We start from the raw sequence: 14,778 nt of genomic DNA, 5'->3' as shown, positions 1-14,778 counted from the left end.
CAGAGAATTTAAACTGCTAGAAAATAAAAACAAAAAACACAAAAACACAATGCTATGACACACTACACTAAGACACACATGTAGACAGTACGACAGATCAATAGACAGTGCACACATAATGTCAGGATCAGAATGGAGACAGGACCCACTTGCGTTTTATTGGAAGAAAGGGAAAGGGTTGCGCCCACGATCCGTTGATCGTGGTTCGCGGGAAGCAAGTCGCTCTGAAACCGGAAGTGGAACTTCCGTGGTGAGCAATGGCGGTGTCGGGAACGGAAAACGGGTCAGTAGCCGGGACAGGAGAGCAAAAACGTGGTCGGGGTCGTAAGCGAGTCGTAAGCCAGGAAAGGAGAGTAGACGTGGTCGTGGACAAAAGGAGGTTGAAAGCCGGGAAGGGAGAGTAGACATGGTAAGGATAAAAAATGGGTCGAAGCCGGGGGACAGACAGGAGCGAAAAAACAGGACAGGTCGGAGTCAGGGTCGAAAAGGGCGTGGCTAGTGTCAACTGAAGTTCGCAGACGGACTGACAAAAGGGGACAGACAGGACTGGGTACAAACACTGATCAGGAGCCAATCAAAACCCGCGGCGGTTGTGCATAGTAGTATCTTGTAAACAAAAAATTCTGATTTGTGCAAAAGGTTCTGAGTTGTAAAGCAAATGTACCTGATTGTGCAATGAGCAAGGTTAGCTTTTATTGGTCCTAAAGTGTTAAATTGTTAAAGTGATGTTGTTTCCTGGAGGCAGTGGGTGTGTGTCCATTTGTTGAAAAAAATGAAAAAAAAAAAGGGGGGGGGGGGGGGAGTCAGGCTCTAAATGGAGCGGGCAATGGGGAAAGTGGCTGTGAGGAAGGATGGCATTGCAGGGAGTGAGTTCAGCATATGAAATATATAAGATTTTTAGGGGTGCGCCTTATAATTCAGGTGCCTTATAGAATAGAATAGAATAGAATAGAATAGAATATACCTTTATTGTCATTGTAACAAAATGGGTTAACATATTGTGACACCGAAATTGGGCATGACACTCCAGTTTCACACATTCACAGTAAGGTAAAGAAACCGAAAAGATAAGGAACAGAGAAGATAAGGTTATAAAACAAGGAGGATAAGGTTATAGTTATAATTTAAACAATATTTACGCAAATAAATGACGGCATGTAGGATGTTACATACAGTTGGTATCGTAAGGGTTTGTGTGCAATATGCATTTGGTGCAAAAATAGTCAACATAGTGCAAAAAAATAGTCAACATTGTGCAAGGTGAGCAGTAAACATAGTGCAGTCAACATTGTGCAAGAAACATAGACATGAGTACCATTTTACGTTCGTATGAGGTAGTGTGTTTGCAAGAGTTTTCAGTTTTTTGTGCGGTGTGTGTTTAATTATAGTGCAGAAAGTACGGCACTCGGTGTGAGAAGAGTTCACGTGGACTTAAAAATGAATTTGGGGAAGTGCAGGGAGATCGGCGAGGTGATTGATGGCTCCTAGCGGGGCAATATGTGTGGGATTGCAGTTTTCTTTTTTAGGGTCGGAAAACACACGCGGGGGTATTCCAAGCAAGAGAGCCATTAGGCGCTGGGATGTACGTACTTAAATATTACAGTCTAAATACAAGTGGCGCCCGCTTCCAAAGATGCTTTTAGGAGTCAAGTGAAGACTGGAGAATTTGTTGAGCGCAGGATTTAAAACCTGACCTCTAACCCCAAGTGATTTAACATAAAAAAGCTCCCGTGCGCTGTTAACTGTTTCTCATCGTTCGAAAAGGTGGACAGAGACGTACAAGCAGACATTTAACAATAACACGGCAAGGCATCATGATTATTATTCGGTATTCTGGAGATAACAGCTAACATGCCTGGTTAGCGTCAACTCTGGTTGATCGACGATTGGAGTACAGAAAGAGACGGAGAGTGGTCAAGGCATCTGAACGATAAGCGCCGTCCTGGGGTTTGATGGGCCATGGATGCTAGATCATCGCCACTGAGTTTCAAAAACATTTTAACTCAAGTCAAGTCATGTTTATTTGTGACGTCCTTAATCACAAGGAGTCTCAAAGGGCTGCACGGACCACAGATTATTGCAAACTACAGACTATTATTACACCATCCCCTGATCTAAAACCTACATGAGGGCAAGGAAAAACTCAAAAACCTCAATGTGAGGAAAATGAAGAAACCTCGAGAAGGGACTGCACATGAGGTAAACCCTCTTCCAGGGTGACCAGGTTGCAACAGAGGTTGCAATAACAAATACTACACAGATATTGTCAAGACAAAATATAGGTTATTCATATGCTATAGAATAGAAGTGTTTTAAGCCTAGATTTAAACAGTTTCACTGAGGTTGCAGATGGAATCTCGGCCGGCAGAGCATTCCACAGCACTGAAGCCCGAAAGGAGAACGCTTTCGAACCTGCGGATTTCTTCTTGGCTCTTGGGATCACTAGTAGACCAGAATTTTTAGTGCGAAGGCTCCGGACTAGAACATACTCCAAAAGTAAAATAAACCAAATTAACATTAAAAAAACAATCTATAAGCAAATATTTTCTTCTTAAGTTTTGAACCATGTGACTTATAAAATGATGCATCCAATGCATGGATCAGGTAGCCGTAATTTTCCCTACTTTGTCCAAATAGTCCAGGTAATGTTAACTAAGCAGAATATACAGGGTGTCCCAAAAGTCTAGAGCACAGTTGAAGTCCCATTCTGTAGTCTACTTAACTATAAACCGTAGGTAAGATCAAAATTGTTCCATTTTAAAGCTAATTCATTGACAGAGAGCTCTGAGTCACACCCAACAAAATTACTTTCATCCTTATTGTGCAAACTTATCTCAAAAGTCAGTAGAAAGGGGTCTCAATTATTATATAGAGTTATATTCATGGAATCAAGGTGTCCAAAGACGCTAATTTTGTAAGGCAATTTGAATGGCAATTTGCATACTCGGCAGCCAATCAGAAACCTGCATCGAATAACTTTGTGCTTCCGGACTCTCCCGTGCGTTATAATGTCGTACATTTGCCTATCATTTTCCAAAGTAGACGCACAGAGAACACAAAAAAGGATAAGTGATTAGGAATCAAGCCGAAACCTCAGCCCCAGAAGAAATATTCAAAAGAAGCTAACAAAATTTATGACGCTACAAAACGTAAACGTACATTAATGGATGCAAAATGTTGGCAATTTATGAGGAAGTCGTCAGCCCCGTACCAACTACACATAGAAAAAGATTCAGATTTGTCCACTCTGACGGACTCTTACTGCAAACTTTCTCAATCAGCAAAACCTTGGCTGAGCAACAACACTTTTTTACCTTGGACTGGAATTATAACATAAAAGTATAATAACGTTCTCATAAAACTTCACAAAATGAGATTTTTTTTTTAGCAAACATTAAATTTTCAGCTCCAGAGGCCTCCTATAACACCTTCAAAGTGGTAAAAAAGTTAATTTATGTCATTCTATATCTGAAAATAAATGGAAGCTGGACAAAAATAAGTATACATTTGTGACACCTACCCCTATTCAACATAAATGAATAACAACAGTCAAGATATATTAATCTGTCGGGTTTGGGCGGGTTCGGGTTTATATACCCGTGACTCGGGTCGGGTCGGGCTGAATTTTTTAGGCCCGATCTTACCTCTACTCACACTACACTGACTCAAATTTTGGGTGAAAGTTGTTCCTCTTCTACCATTGAACATTCTTAAAAACTGTAAAATAAACAGCAGAATGTTTGTGTGACTTTGTATGCGTGACACTCACTTTTGTTCCCAACCAGGGACACAACGGGCTGGACGTCAGACTCCTCGTTAGCCTTTTTCACCATGGTGAACCAATCCTCCAAATTCTCAAAACTCTGGTAATTGGTGATGTCATACACGAGAAGAACCCCCTTTTTGGAGAAAACAGAAGAGAATAGGGGTAAAAGAAAGCGGTGATTGTGAAAGTGTAGTATGACGAGTACCACGAGTTCATCACAGGCTCTTTCTATCAGTGAACCCAATGTTGAGTGTCAGCGTCAACCTAGTACAAGTAGCACTTTGAGCAAATCATTTGTTGTAAAGGTCACGTTATCTCCACATCGGCACAGCGAAACTCGTGTTTGTACTCTTACTGTACTGAACCGCATGACTGAAGAAGCCATCGTTGAGCAGACGCGCACCGTCATGATCGACCTGCTCGGTGTCGACAGCTCGCGACGCTCTCGATTAACACTCGGCTATCGGGTCGGACAAGATTGATTACAGGAAGTGCAGGGCGGAACCATAGGAGGAGAACGTTCCACGCGGTCTTGGCATCAAACCGGCGTGACTTGTGACCAGGGACGAATGCATCGCTGTTAGGTTGAGCATTGACTGGGTTATAATGCATTTATTCAAGTCAAGTCATGTTTATTTGTATAGCTCAAAGGGCTGCACAGATCAAAGACTATTGCTACTACTCTTATTACAGACTATTAACCTACTTGAGGGCAAATGATACACATATTATCAACATAAAGTATAGGTTATTCATATGCTATAGAGTAGAAGTGTGTTTTAAGCTTAGATTTAAACATTTCCACTGAGGTTGCAGATCGAATCTCAGGGGGAAGAGCATTCCACAGCACCGGGGCCCGGATGGAGAACGCTCTCGAACCTGCGGATCTCTTCTTGGATCTTGGGATCACTAGTAGACGAGCGTTTTAAAAGCAAAGGCTCTGGAACGGAACATAGGGGGAAATTAAATCTGAAAGATATGCGGGAGCAAATCCATGTGTGATTTTGTATAATACCAACAGAACCTTAAAATCACATCTTAAGCTAACAGGGAGCCAATGCAGGTTAGCTAAAATTGGGGTAATGTGATCAAACTGTCTTGTCTTAGTTAAAAGCCTCGCTGCAGAATTTTGTACCAGCTGCAGGCTCTTGATTTTGGACTTCGGGAGACCGGAGAGTAGTGCATTACAGTGATCGAGACGGGAAGTAACAAACGCGTGAATTATAATCTCCGCATCTGACTGAGACAGCATAGGACGAATTTTAGCGATGTTGTGTGGATGGAAGAAAGCTGTTCTAGAAATATTCTTCACGTGTGTTTGAAAGGACAGATCGGGGTCAAATATGACACCTAAATTTTTAACTAAGTCACTCTGGGTGATCTTACATTTGTCAATGTTCAGAGCAGTTTTTGAGAACTTAGGAGCCTTCGGCGCTAGGGTCTGGGTGAGTTAGGGACAAATTAGGTTTCCTACAAGAAAATCTCCCATAAAAACTTCAAATATATCTATTTTCTATTTCTACATGAAATAAGATTTTAAAATAACGAAAATTAACAATAAAATATTTCAAAATCGCATCTATTAATCTATAAGTCCAATTCTATGTGAGTATCTATATATGGCAATTTGGAGCGATGTTCTACTTTTTGGTGTTAGTAATCTAGGGGATAACGGAATTACTTTTTCAAAGAAGTAACTAGTATCTGTAACACATTACTATTTTTCAGAAGCATGCCCAACATTGACTAATCTAAGCATTGAAGAGAGTATTTTGGGTTGTTTTGTTGCCAGTTCTGTGTCATCCACCTAGTTCCTTTACAAATCAAAGAGCAGAGGTTTCAAGTCAAGCCATGTTTATGTGTACAGCCCAAGGAGTCTCAAAGGGCTGCACAGACCACAGACTATTGCAAACTACACACTATCATTACACCATTCCCTGATCTAAAACCTACATGAGGGCAAGGAAAACTTAAACTCAAAAATATTAAGAGGTGTGTGGATTTATTAAACAGAAATGGACGTTCACATTATTACGCAAGATATTTATAATTCTCTTTGAGGGGGGTTGGAATCAATATATAAAATATCAGGTTTAGTCTTTAGGGGGATAAAACCCCGAAAATCTTGGTAAAAATTACAAGTATTTGACAACCGTTCGGATGTTGCCGTTTCCTTTAATCACCTTGACACAAATTGTGAGGCGGCCGGTCGGCGGGCTGTGTTCGCCATCAGTTGAAGTGTCAGTCCACGGTTTGAGTTTATTATGGTAAAAATCCAACCAGGAGGTCTGACGAGCCTGCAATAATAATCGCCTGCCCAGTCACCCAAGCGCCTCAAAACTAATCCTTCCCGTTTTTCCTATTACCGTCCCACTGCCGTGATGAGAACTTCCCATTTTCTCCAAATTGACCCAGGTTATTACATTGACGAGGGATGACGCACTGCTTAAAGACAAACTAAGATGGGTAGATTGAGAATATGGTACAAAACACACACAGCCGAAAGAGGTATTGGGTGCTTGGTATCGGCACCAATCCCATGCCAATATACAGACGCTCCCCTACTTACGACCATTCGACTTACGAAAAACGGTAGATACGAAAATAAACATTGCTGTAAGTTAGATTTTGTATTGTGTGCACCTTTTTCCGAATACATGACAGTACTGTAGTGCTTCTTTCCGCCACTACCAGCCGTGTGGCGCTGTGAGAAGTGTAAAGTTAGCTGTTTTTGGTTGTGTATTTCTCAGACTTCAATGCTATGAAATTAACATGTTTTTATATTCCTAAATATAAAAACAATCATCACACACACACACACACACATACTCACGTTTCAAAGATCAGTCTAATTCCATTATTTGTAAATACGGTTTACAGTAATTTCATTTTAATGTGAAATCGCATTCATGTGTGACTTCATTTCCTGTTTATGTGTGACGTCAATAGACCACGCCTACCTACCGGATGTTTTCAGTTTAGCCTGGGCGGACAGCTAGGATGGACGGTCAGGCTGGGCTGAGGTATCCACGATGTAGATTAAAACCTCAATAAGTGTTTTTATCTGAATAATTCTGCCAACAGAGAGTTTATATCTTGAATATCTCTCACAGAAGTCACCCAGAAGGAATCCGCTTCCTCTTCCTAGCCCGTGTATAAACATTCTATACCGTATCTCCAGTGCGCTAAGAACTTTGACATTTTTATTGTTTAATATCTCGTGCATCCATTCGATATTGTTGGTGTAAAGTGTAAAGAAGAGGCAAGCCGTTTCATTCGAAATGAAAGTGGAATAAGAAAGCTTGATGCGGTTGAGAAAACTGTTGGATCGCTTTTTTTCTACCACGGAGGAGGAAGTCGCCTAACTGTTGAAGCTCATCTTCCAAAAGTAAGTTAAACTTAACTTTATCTTTATAGAGCATATTTTTTTTGTACATAACAATACAGCTTACTTATACAAGTCTTGAAGATATTTATATAAACCTTAAACATACTGAAGCAACTTACGAACAAATTCAACTTATGAACGATCGTTCGTAAGTAGGGCAGCGTCTGTAGTAGCATAAAACGTTTTATATTTGAGTGTACATGCTCAGTAAGATGACTTACGTGAGCTCCATACACGTATTTATCCAACATTTTTCCTCCTATTGTTTGGCCTCCGATGTCCCACACTTGTAGTGTCACATTCAGATTGCCTGAAATAGAAATGTAGAAATATAATAATTAGTGTAACAGAAATGTAACATTCATACAATGGTGTAGTGTGAGAATTTATGCATATTGGAAGTTCATTTTGGTAACAAAATTAAGGAAAGAAAAAATAAATAATATACCGGGGTATACTGTAATTGCCACCAAAAATAGATTTTGCAGTATTTTGAATATTTTCTGATAAAGATATAGAAAATAGATTTGGAAAATTTATTTCACTGTTTAGTTTTTTTCTTATTCATCTAGAAAAATAGTGCATTTAATTCAAAATACATATCAATATAATTCTTAAAAGGAGGAATACAAATATAAGTAAAAATATGGTATTCTGGAAAAAAATCTGTTTATTTTTCTTAAGTTTAAGGGGAAAATGTTAAATGGCAATAAAAAAATTAAAAAGTTCTAAAACTAAGCAAAATGAGTTTACTGGAAAAAAATATATGGTCAGAATTATTTTATTTTATTTTTACTAGTAAAATATAAATATGATAAATATTTATACATAGTAAAAAAAAGAAAATACGTCAAATGAGTAAAAAAGATTACAATATTATATATATATATATATATATATATACACCGTAGATTCCGGACTATAAGCCGCTACTTTTTTCCCTAACTTTCAACCCTGCGGCTTATTCAGTGATGCGGCCAATTTATGTAATTTTTCTAACGGCCGCCAGCGGCGCTCGAGTGTTGCTACCATTGACTGCCCTGTCAAAGCTATTTTATTATTATTATTAAAGCTTTGAAAACTCTCTCGGTGTACCATCTTTCTTTGTAAATATGTGTAACCATGTGTAATATGTATTTGCAACTGTATATTTTTGTAATGTATTTATTTGTATTTATTTTAGACACTTATTCTGATATGTTTTGCACGGGTGAACGAAAAGTGAGGGGCGGTACAAACGCGGGGTGCCGAGTTTAAGTGGGGACTGCTAAAGACAGACAAGGAAAGAAGAGGAGGTAAAAAATTGGTTAAAGAAAAAGGAGTTGCGTGAGTAAATGTGTTCATCTGATATATTTTTCCCACCCTTACCTTTGGAAATATACACTTTTTTCCTTGGATTACTTTCAACGGGACCTGGACTCTGCAGGTCTGCATCAAACCTTAAGCACCGGTATCATTTTCCGTTCATTTTGCTGGCTGTGATTTTTGGACTGTGGATTTTAATGAAGGACATTTAGTTTCAATCGCGGGACTTGAAGTCGGGATTGGGTTAATTTCGTAATTGTGTTACATGTTTAAATGTGGGCGCATGCGGCTTATATACAGGTGCGGCTTGTGTATGTACAAAATCGTTTTTCCTCTTAAAATGTGGTGGGTGCAGCTTATAATCAGGTGTGCTCTATAGTCCGGAATTTACGGTACATATATATATATATATATATATATATATATATATATATATATATATATATATATATATATATATTAGTAAAATAAGAAAATAGATCTAAAATTATCTGCCATATCAAATAATTTTGCTTGTATTTTCTTCTTACTCAACAGTGACTGGAAAAAAAATATTATAAGGATTATTCGCTTGTAATTTCATCCAAGAACAAAATTCAACTCCAAAGGAGGTGTTTGCAGTGTGCCATGTGTGTCAGATCCCTCTGCAGCCAAGTCAGGAAGGCGAAGAATTATGCAAGTCAGGAAAATGGCAATAACTAAACATAAAATGGGAGGAAAAGAGGGCTCCTGTCCCCCTCGTGTCAGTGGAAAAGCAAAGACAGCCTCCATGAGACAGAAAGAGAAAAAGACTGGCACATATAAACCCTAAACCAAATAAATATTTTCTTCCTCTCGAAAATGAAAGGGGTGGTCAGGAGAAAGCGAAGGAGCAAACCAAACCGCCGAGAGTTTACACGGGTGGTACAGTGGACACGGTCGGGTGACTACCCTCCCCCGGCCGCTCGGCCCCAGCCCTTATTTTGAAGGCGAGGAGAGGAAACGTTGAGGTTCACAGTCACTACATCTAGACTATACAGTGTCAAAGTAAAGCCACGTTGTGGATAACTGCTCATCCACCGCTTGCTTATTTGTGTTGCAAAAGCTCCTCGCTGACTCAACACCCCAGGCATTTATTCGCTTTATTCCCGGGAAGGAAAACTTCAGATAAACCCCGAAGGAGGTCAAGCCGAAATGTGCAACGGGGAAGAAATTGTCAACGCATTTTGGAGCTTCAACCGACAATACAGAAAAAATGGAAAGCATTCTTGCAGAGGGACAAGATCAGAGGTCACCAACAATGTTCCCTGTAATTTTCCACGGGTCTGAGCGTTCACACAAAGTCGATGAGCAACGCTTGAAACAACAGTGAGCAACGGCAATCCCAAATGTGGCAACTGAGTCATTATCAAACATGTCCAAAACTTGACATCAAGTTACATTTTGCGGAGTTTCTGGCAATACAAAAAAAAATTCACTTTTGAATGAATTGACTAATGTATTATTGCAAAGGGGCAGCACGGCGGCGCAGTGACTAGCGCTTGTGCGGCACAGTTCATGTCATGGGAACCTGTCGTGGGTTCAAATCCAGCTCCAGACTTCCTGTGCGGAGTTTGTATGTTCTCCCCGTGCTTGCGTGGGTTTCCTCCGGGCACTCCGGTTTCCTCCCACGTTCCAAAAACATGCATTTTCAGGTGAATTGGCCGGTGCAGATTGTCCCTAGGTGTGAATGAGCGAATGAGTTGTCTGTGTGCCCTGCGATTGACTGGCAACCAGTTCAGGGTGTCCCCTGCCCACTGCCCGGAGATGGCTGGATGGGCTCCAGCCCCCCCGCGACCCTATTGCGGATAAGCGGTACGGCTAATGAGATGAGATGAGATTATTGCAAAGGTTGTACGGCCTACAAATGTCATTTCTTTCTTTCACAAGATTTCCATTTCTTTTTTTTCCTGGTATCTTTTGTCGCATACTACTAACATTTTTGGGGGCTTATTTAGTCAGTTGCACGATACAGAACTGTATTTAATCACATTTTTTAGTGAAAGTACAATGTTGGCAACAAGATTGACTTGGTATAATTGGAAATTATTTGAATGCAACACAAACTTTTTCTTCTTTTTCCCTGTTTTTTTTTTCTTTTTTTTAATCCCTTTTTAAAAAATCTCATTGTGTTTATTTTTTTTAAATCTAAGCTTAAAACTCACTTCTACTCCATAGCATATGAATAACCTACTCTTATCGTCGGCTGAAAAATAGTCTGTGTAATATAGTGTAATAATCTGTGAAGCCCTTTGAGACTCTTTGTGATTTAGGGCTATACAAATAAAAATGACTTGACTTGACTTGATTTTTTTCCTAGCTGTTACTTTTTCTTTTTGTTCTCTATTTATTTATTTCCTTTGTTTCTTTCTTTTCTTTTTTTCTGGCTTTTTTCTGAATTTTTCCTTCTTTTTTCTCTTCCTTTTGTTTTGTTTTTTTTGTCTTTTTCATTTTGGTATTTTTTTCTTTTTTGTTCTATTCCCCCTTCCTTTAAGTCATTTTGTGCATAATTCTACATAATATTTGGTCATATAGGGATGAAAGAAGCAAAAACAACCCGAAGAGCCGCTTAGGACCCAAAAGAGCCGGTTCCTTTTAGTGAACCGAGCCGAAGAAGCCGGTTCTCAAAAAACTTTAAAAACTCACACACGCAGTTTAGAGGGAACATTGCGCTGGCTAGATTTTCTTGTGCGCTGAGAATGTGCAGGCAGTGCGCGATTGCGCACGCGCGCAGTTTAGAGGGAACACTGGTCACCAACCTTTTTGAAAACAAAGCTACTTAAAAGGGCAACCAGTTCGATATGCAAAGGTGGGTAGAGTAGCCCAAAATTGTACTCAAGTAAAAGTACTGTTACTTCAAAAAAATATTACTCAAGTAGAAGTAAAAGTAGTCATTCAAATCCTTACTTGATTAAAAGAAAAAAATGACTTGGTGAAAAAATGACTCAAGTACTGAGTAACTGTAGCAAAAGTAGATTAAAATAATCAACGTACATTAAAGTGCTTTAATCAACAATACAAAAAAAATAGTATAATTCAAGTAAATAAATGAAGCATGTAGCACCAAGTAACACATTTAAAGACCCAATACTTATCAAGAAGAATAACAAGCTAGCCCATGAACTCGAACAAAGGAGACATTGCATATTGTAGCTGGTGTTTGGCAACCTTTTTAAGGGGAACATGCTTTTGGGGTGAGGCCGGTGGTGCTCCTCCTCTTCTGTGTTTTCAGAGTCGGTATTGCTAAGCGACATTTTCCATCCGTAAACAATTTTCCCCGTGCTGAAGTTGAAGGTAGTCATGTGACGAGGCTATGTTTGATTGGTTAACCATGGTAGAGCCTGCAGAAGTTCGACGTCCAGATTTTTGCGCCTTAGCGGAGACAGACAGACACGTACTTACGCGGAGGGGATTTATATTTTTAGACAGTATCTAATGTCTACACGTGAACTACGAAGAGGAAGCTGATTTTTTTCCTTCCAGGTGGATGCTGGGTGACCTCTCAGAGCGCCACACGCCGGTAGCGGCGGAAAGAAGCACTACAGTAATGTCCTGTACTCGGAAAAAGGTACACACAATACAAAATATAACTTACAGCAATGTCCGGATATTTTATCTATGTATTGGTAGACTTATTTCAAATAGATTTTGCGGCATTAGCTCAGGAGGTAGAGCGCTCGTCTTGGGATCAAGAGGTCGCCGGTTCGATTCCCGGCTCCTCCGTGTTATATGTCGAAGTGTCCTTGGGCAAGACACTGAATCCCTAATGCCCCCAATAAGCAGGTCGGCGCCTTGCATGGCTGCATGGCCGCTATTGGTGTGTGTGTGTGTGTGTGTGAATGGGTAAGTGTGAAGCACATTGTAAAGCGCTTTGGGAGGTTTTCATTGACTTGGAAAGCGCTATATAAATGCAGACTATTTACCATTTAAAATCCTTTAACTCTATGACCAGCAACTCAAAAAAATATACAATCGCGATTGTGAAATAGCAATAAGAACTTTCCAAAAATGTGTTCACAATGTGACCAGGTACACAATTTTGAATAAATGGCAAAAAAAATTGTTTTTCACTTATCTTAAAAGGTAATGGAAAACACTTAGTTTAGTTTTCACGCTAGATTTTATATAGAAAAGAAGCAATGGATTAATGTGAAAATCGCTTTTAAAAATTTCCAACGTTATCCCCAGCCCTACCTCTTCCATCTGGCCCACTCGAATATTGTTCTAAAATCTCCCTCGCGGGTTTTTATTTGCCAGTCGGCCTCGACTCACCTCTCCTCGCCTCGAAAAATATACATTAAATTTGACAAGTTGAGCCTTCATGGTGAAGGGGTTTTACGGCTAGCCCGCATACACGCATTCAAACGAAGAGGCGACAAGACGGCTAAGGCCCTGCCCGGACCCGGACGAGCGCTCCGAAGGGCCCAAACCAGGGCCGGGACCACCCAGGCAGTCAAACTCAGCTCATCGGCAACCAATTCCGCAGAACAAGGGCCCTTGAACGACTCCAGTGTGGAGCCAGGCTTGATGCCGCTCGGTTGAGACACGTAAATAATAATAATAATAATAATAATAATAATTTCCTTGTATTGTCATTCTGTATAACAATGTACACAGAACGAAATGTCGATTGCATCTGACCCGATGCAGCCGCAGCCAAGAGAGGGCGCCGCCGACCACTTTTTAAGTCTTAGGAATGACTCGGCCGGGGCGCGAACCCGAACCTCCCAGTCTCAAAGCGGGCGCCTTACCATCTAGGCTACTGAGCTGGTCAATGTGAGCGGCGTTGAAGTAAAGACGCTCGCTTGAAGGTTCAATAAGTGAAGGTTGGAGTTGTTTTGATTCATGGGGGGGGGGGTGCACCGCAACATTTTGGGAGGTTTCCACGTTTCATTAACCGAAATTGAAACGCTACCAGAACACGATCTTTCATTCAACTCGCAAATCAGCATCATTTTGACCGCGTGCAGACAACTTTACTTTGTGTGGTTTTATTAGTAATGATAGAATAGACACATGTACCGTAAAACCCGGACTATAGAGCGCACCTGATTATAAGCCGCACCCACCACATTTCGGGAGGAAAACTGATTTTGTACATACACAAGCCGCACTTGTATAATAGCCGCATGCGCCCACATTAAAAAAAAGGTTTTTTGGTTTGAACAATTATATTCACACTTGTAACAGCAAATAAACAATGTGACAATTTTTCTTGACAATCTTAACAGCAATTAAGCATGTTCACAATTTCGTTGTTCACAATTTCGTTATATCTGACAATATGACGTTTTAACAATTTTTTTAACATCAATTAAACACACAATTTCATTATGTCATATTCCAACAATATGAGTTTTTAACCCATAACCGACACGGTTCAAAAGTCACAGCCGGCAAATTAAACGGAAAATGATACCGGTACTTAAGGTTTGATGCAGACCTGCAGAGTCCGGGTACCCGTTGAAAGTAATCCAAGGAAAAAAAGTGTATATTTCCAAAGGTAAGGGTGGGAAAAATATATATCCACTATTGTCCGCCGCGACAGCAAACACGTCTCACCTTTACTCCACTTCCCGTCAGCCCGCGTTTGCTCCGCCCCTTCTTTCTTATTTGCCCGTGAAAAACATCAGAATAAGTGTCTCAATAAATACAAATAAATACATTGCAAAAATATACAGTTGCAAATACATATTATACATATACACACATATTTACAAAGAAAGACGGTACACCGAGAGAGTTTTTCAAAGCTTTAATAATAATACTTTCATCCCAAACCGTGCCTGTGAAGGGTAGCAAAACGCTACTATGAACACGCTCGCAACATAGAAATTGTCTCTGTTAAAAAAATTATCTCGTACTTTCAGTAATCACGGCAAGCTGTCCTCATTTTCCTCCTTATGACTGACGTCACCAAAGTCGTCTTCCCCGGTATGGGAAAGAGACTACGTCATACAGACGTCGTCCCACGCTCCCTTATTCAAAAACACGCTAGCAACACGCTCGCAAAGTGAAGTTTACATGCAGTAGCTCTGTTTCCTTCTTTAACGGACTGCTCGATTGCATTTAGCTTGAAAGCTGCGTCATGTGCCTTTCTTTCTGCAATTGGCATGGTGAGGATACTTCTATGCCAATTTAATTTGTGCACAAGCTAAGAAGTTATAGTCTTCCTCGACGTATGTATTTCACCGGTCTAAATCTTACCTTTTGTACTTGAGCGCCGCAAAAAATTTCATAAATTGGCCGCATCACTGAAAAAGCCGCAGGGTTGAAGGTTTGGGAAAAAAGTAGCGGCTTA

The 14,778-nt window shown here is 40.2% G+C and overlaps 1 protein-coding gene across 2 annotated transcripts in view; it reads right to left on the bottom strand.

Moving 5' to 3' along the window:
• rab28 (RAB28, member RAS oncogene family) overlaps positions 1-14,778 on the bottom strand; it is a 91,527-nt gene that overhangs the window by 55,839 nt on the left and 20,910 nt on the right. For both annotated transcript variants that reach the window (XM_088343533.1, XM_088343534.1), the window contains exons 3-4: positions 7,376-7,464; positions 3,770-3,899 (exon numbers count right to left, since the gene is read on the bottom strand). In XM_088343533.1, the coding sequence (XP_088199659.1) occupies positions 3,770-3,899; positions 7,376-7,464 (219 nt within the window). The remainder of the gene's footprint in view (positions 1-3,769; positions 3,900-7,375; positions 7,465-14,778) is intronic.

Source organism: Urocampus carinirostris, chromosome 9, assembly GCF_059441175.1.
Source record: "Urocampus carinirostris isolate Australia breed hairy pipefish chromosome 9, RoL_Ucar_1.0, whole genome shotgun sequence".
Lineage (NCBI taxonomy): Eukaryota > Metazoa > Chordata > Actinopteri > Syngnathiformes > Syngnathidae > Urocampus > Urocampus carinirostris.
The sequence above is the reverse complement of the archived record's forward strand: the minus strand, read 5'-3'. Positions and strand labels throughout refer to the sequence as shown.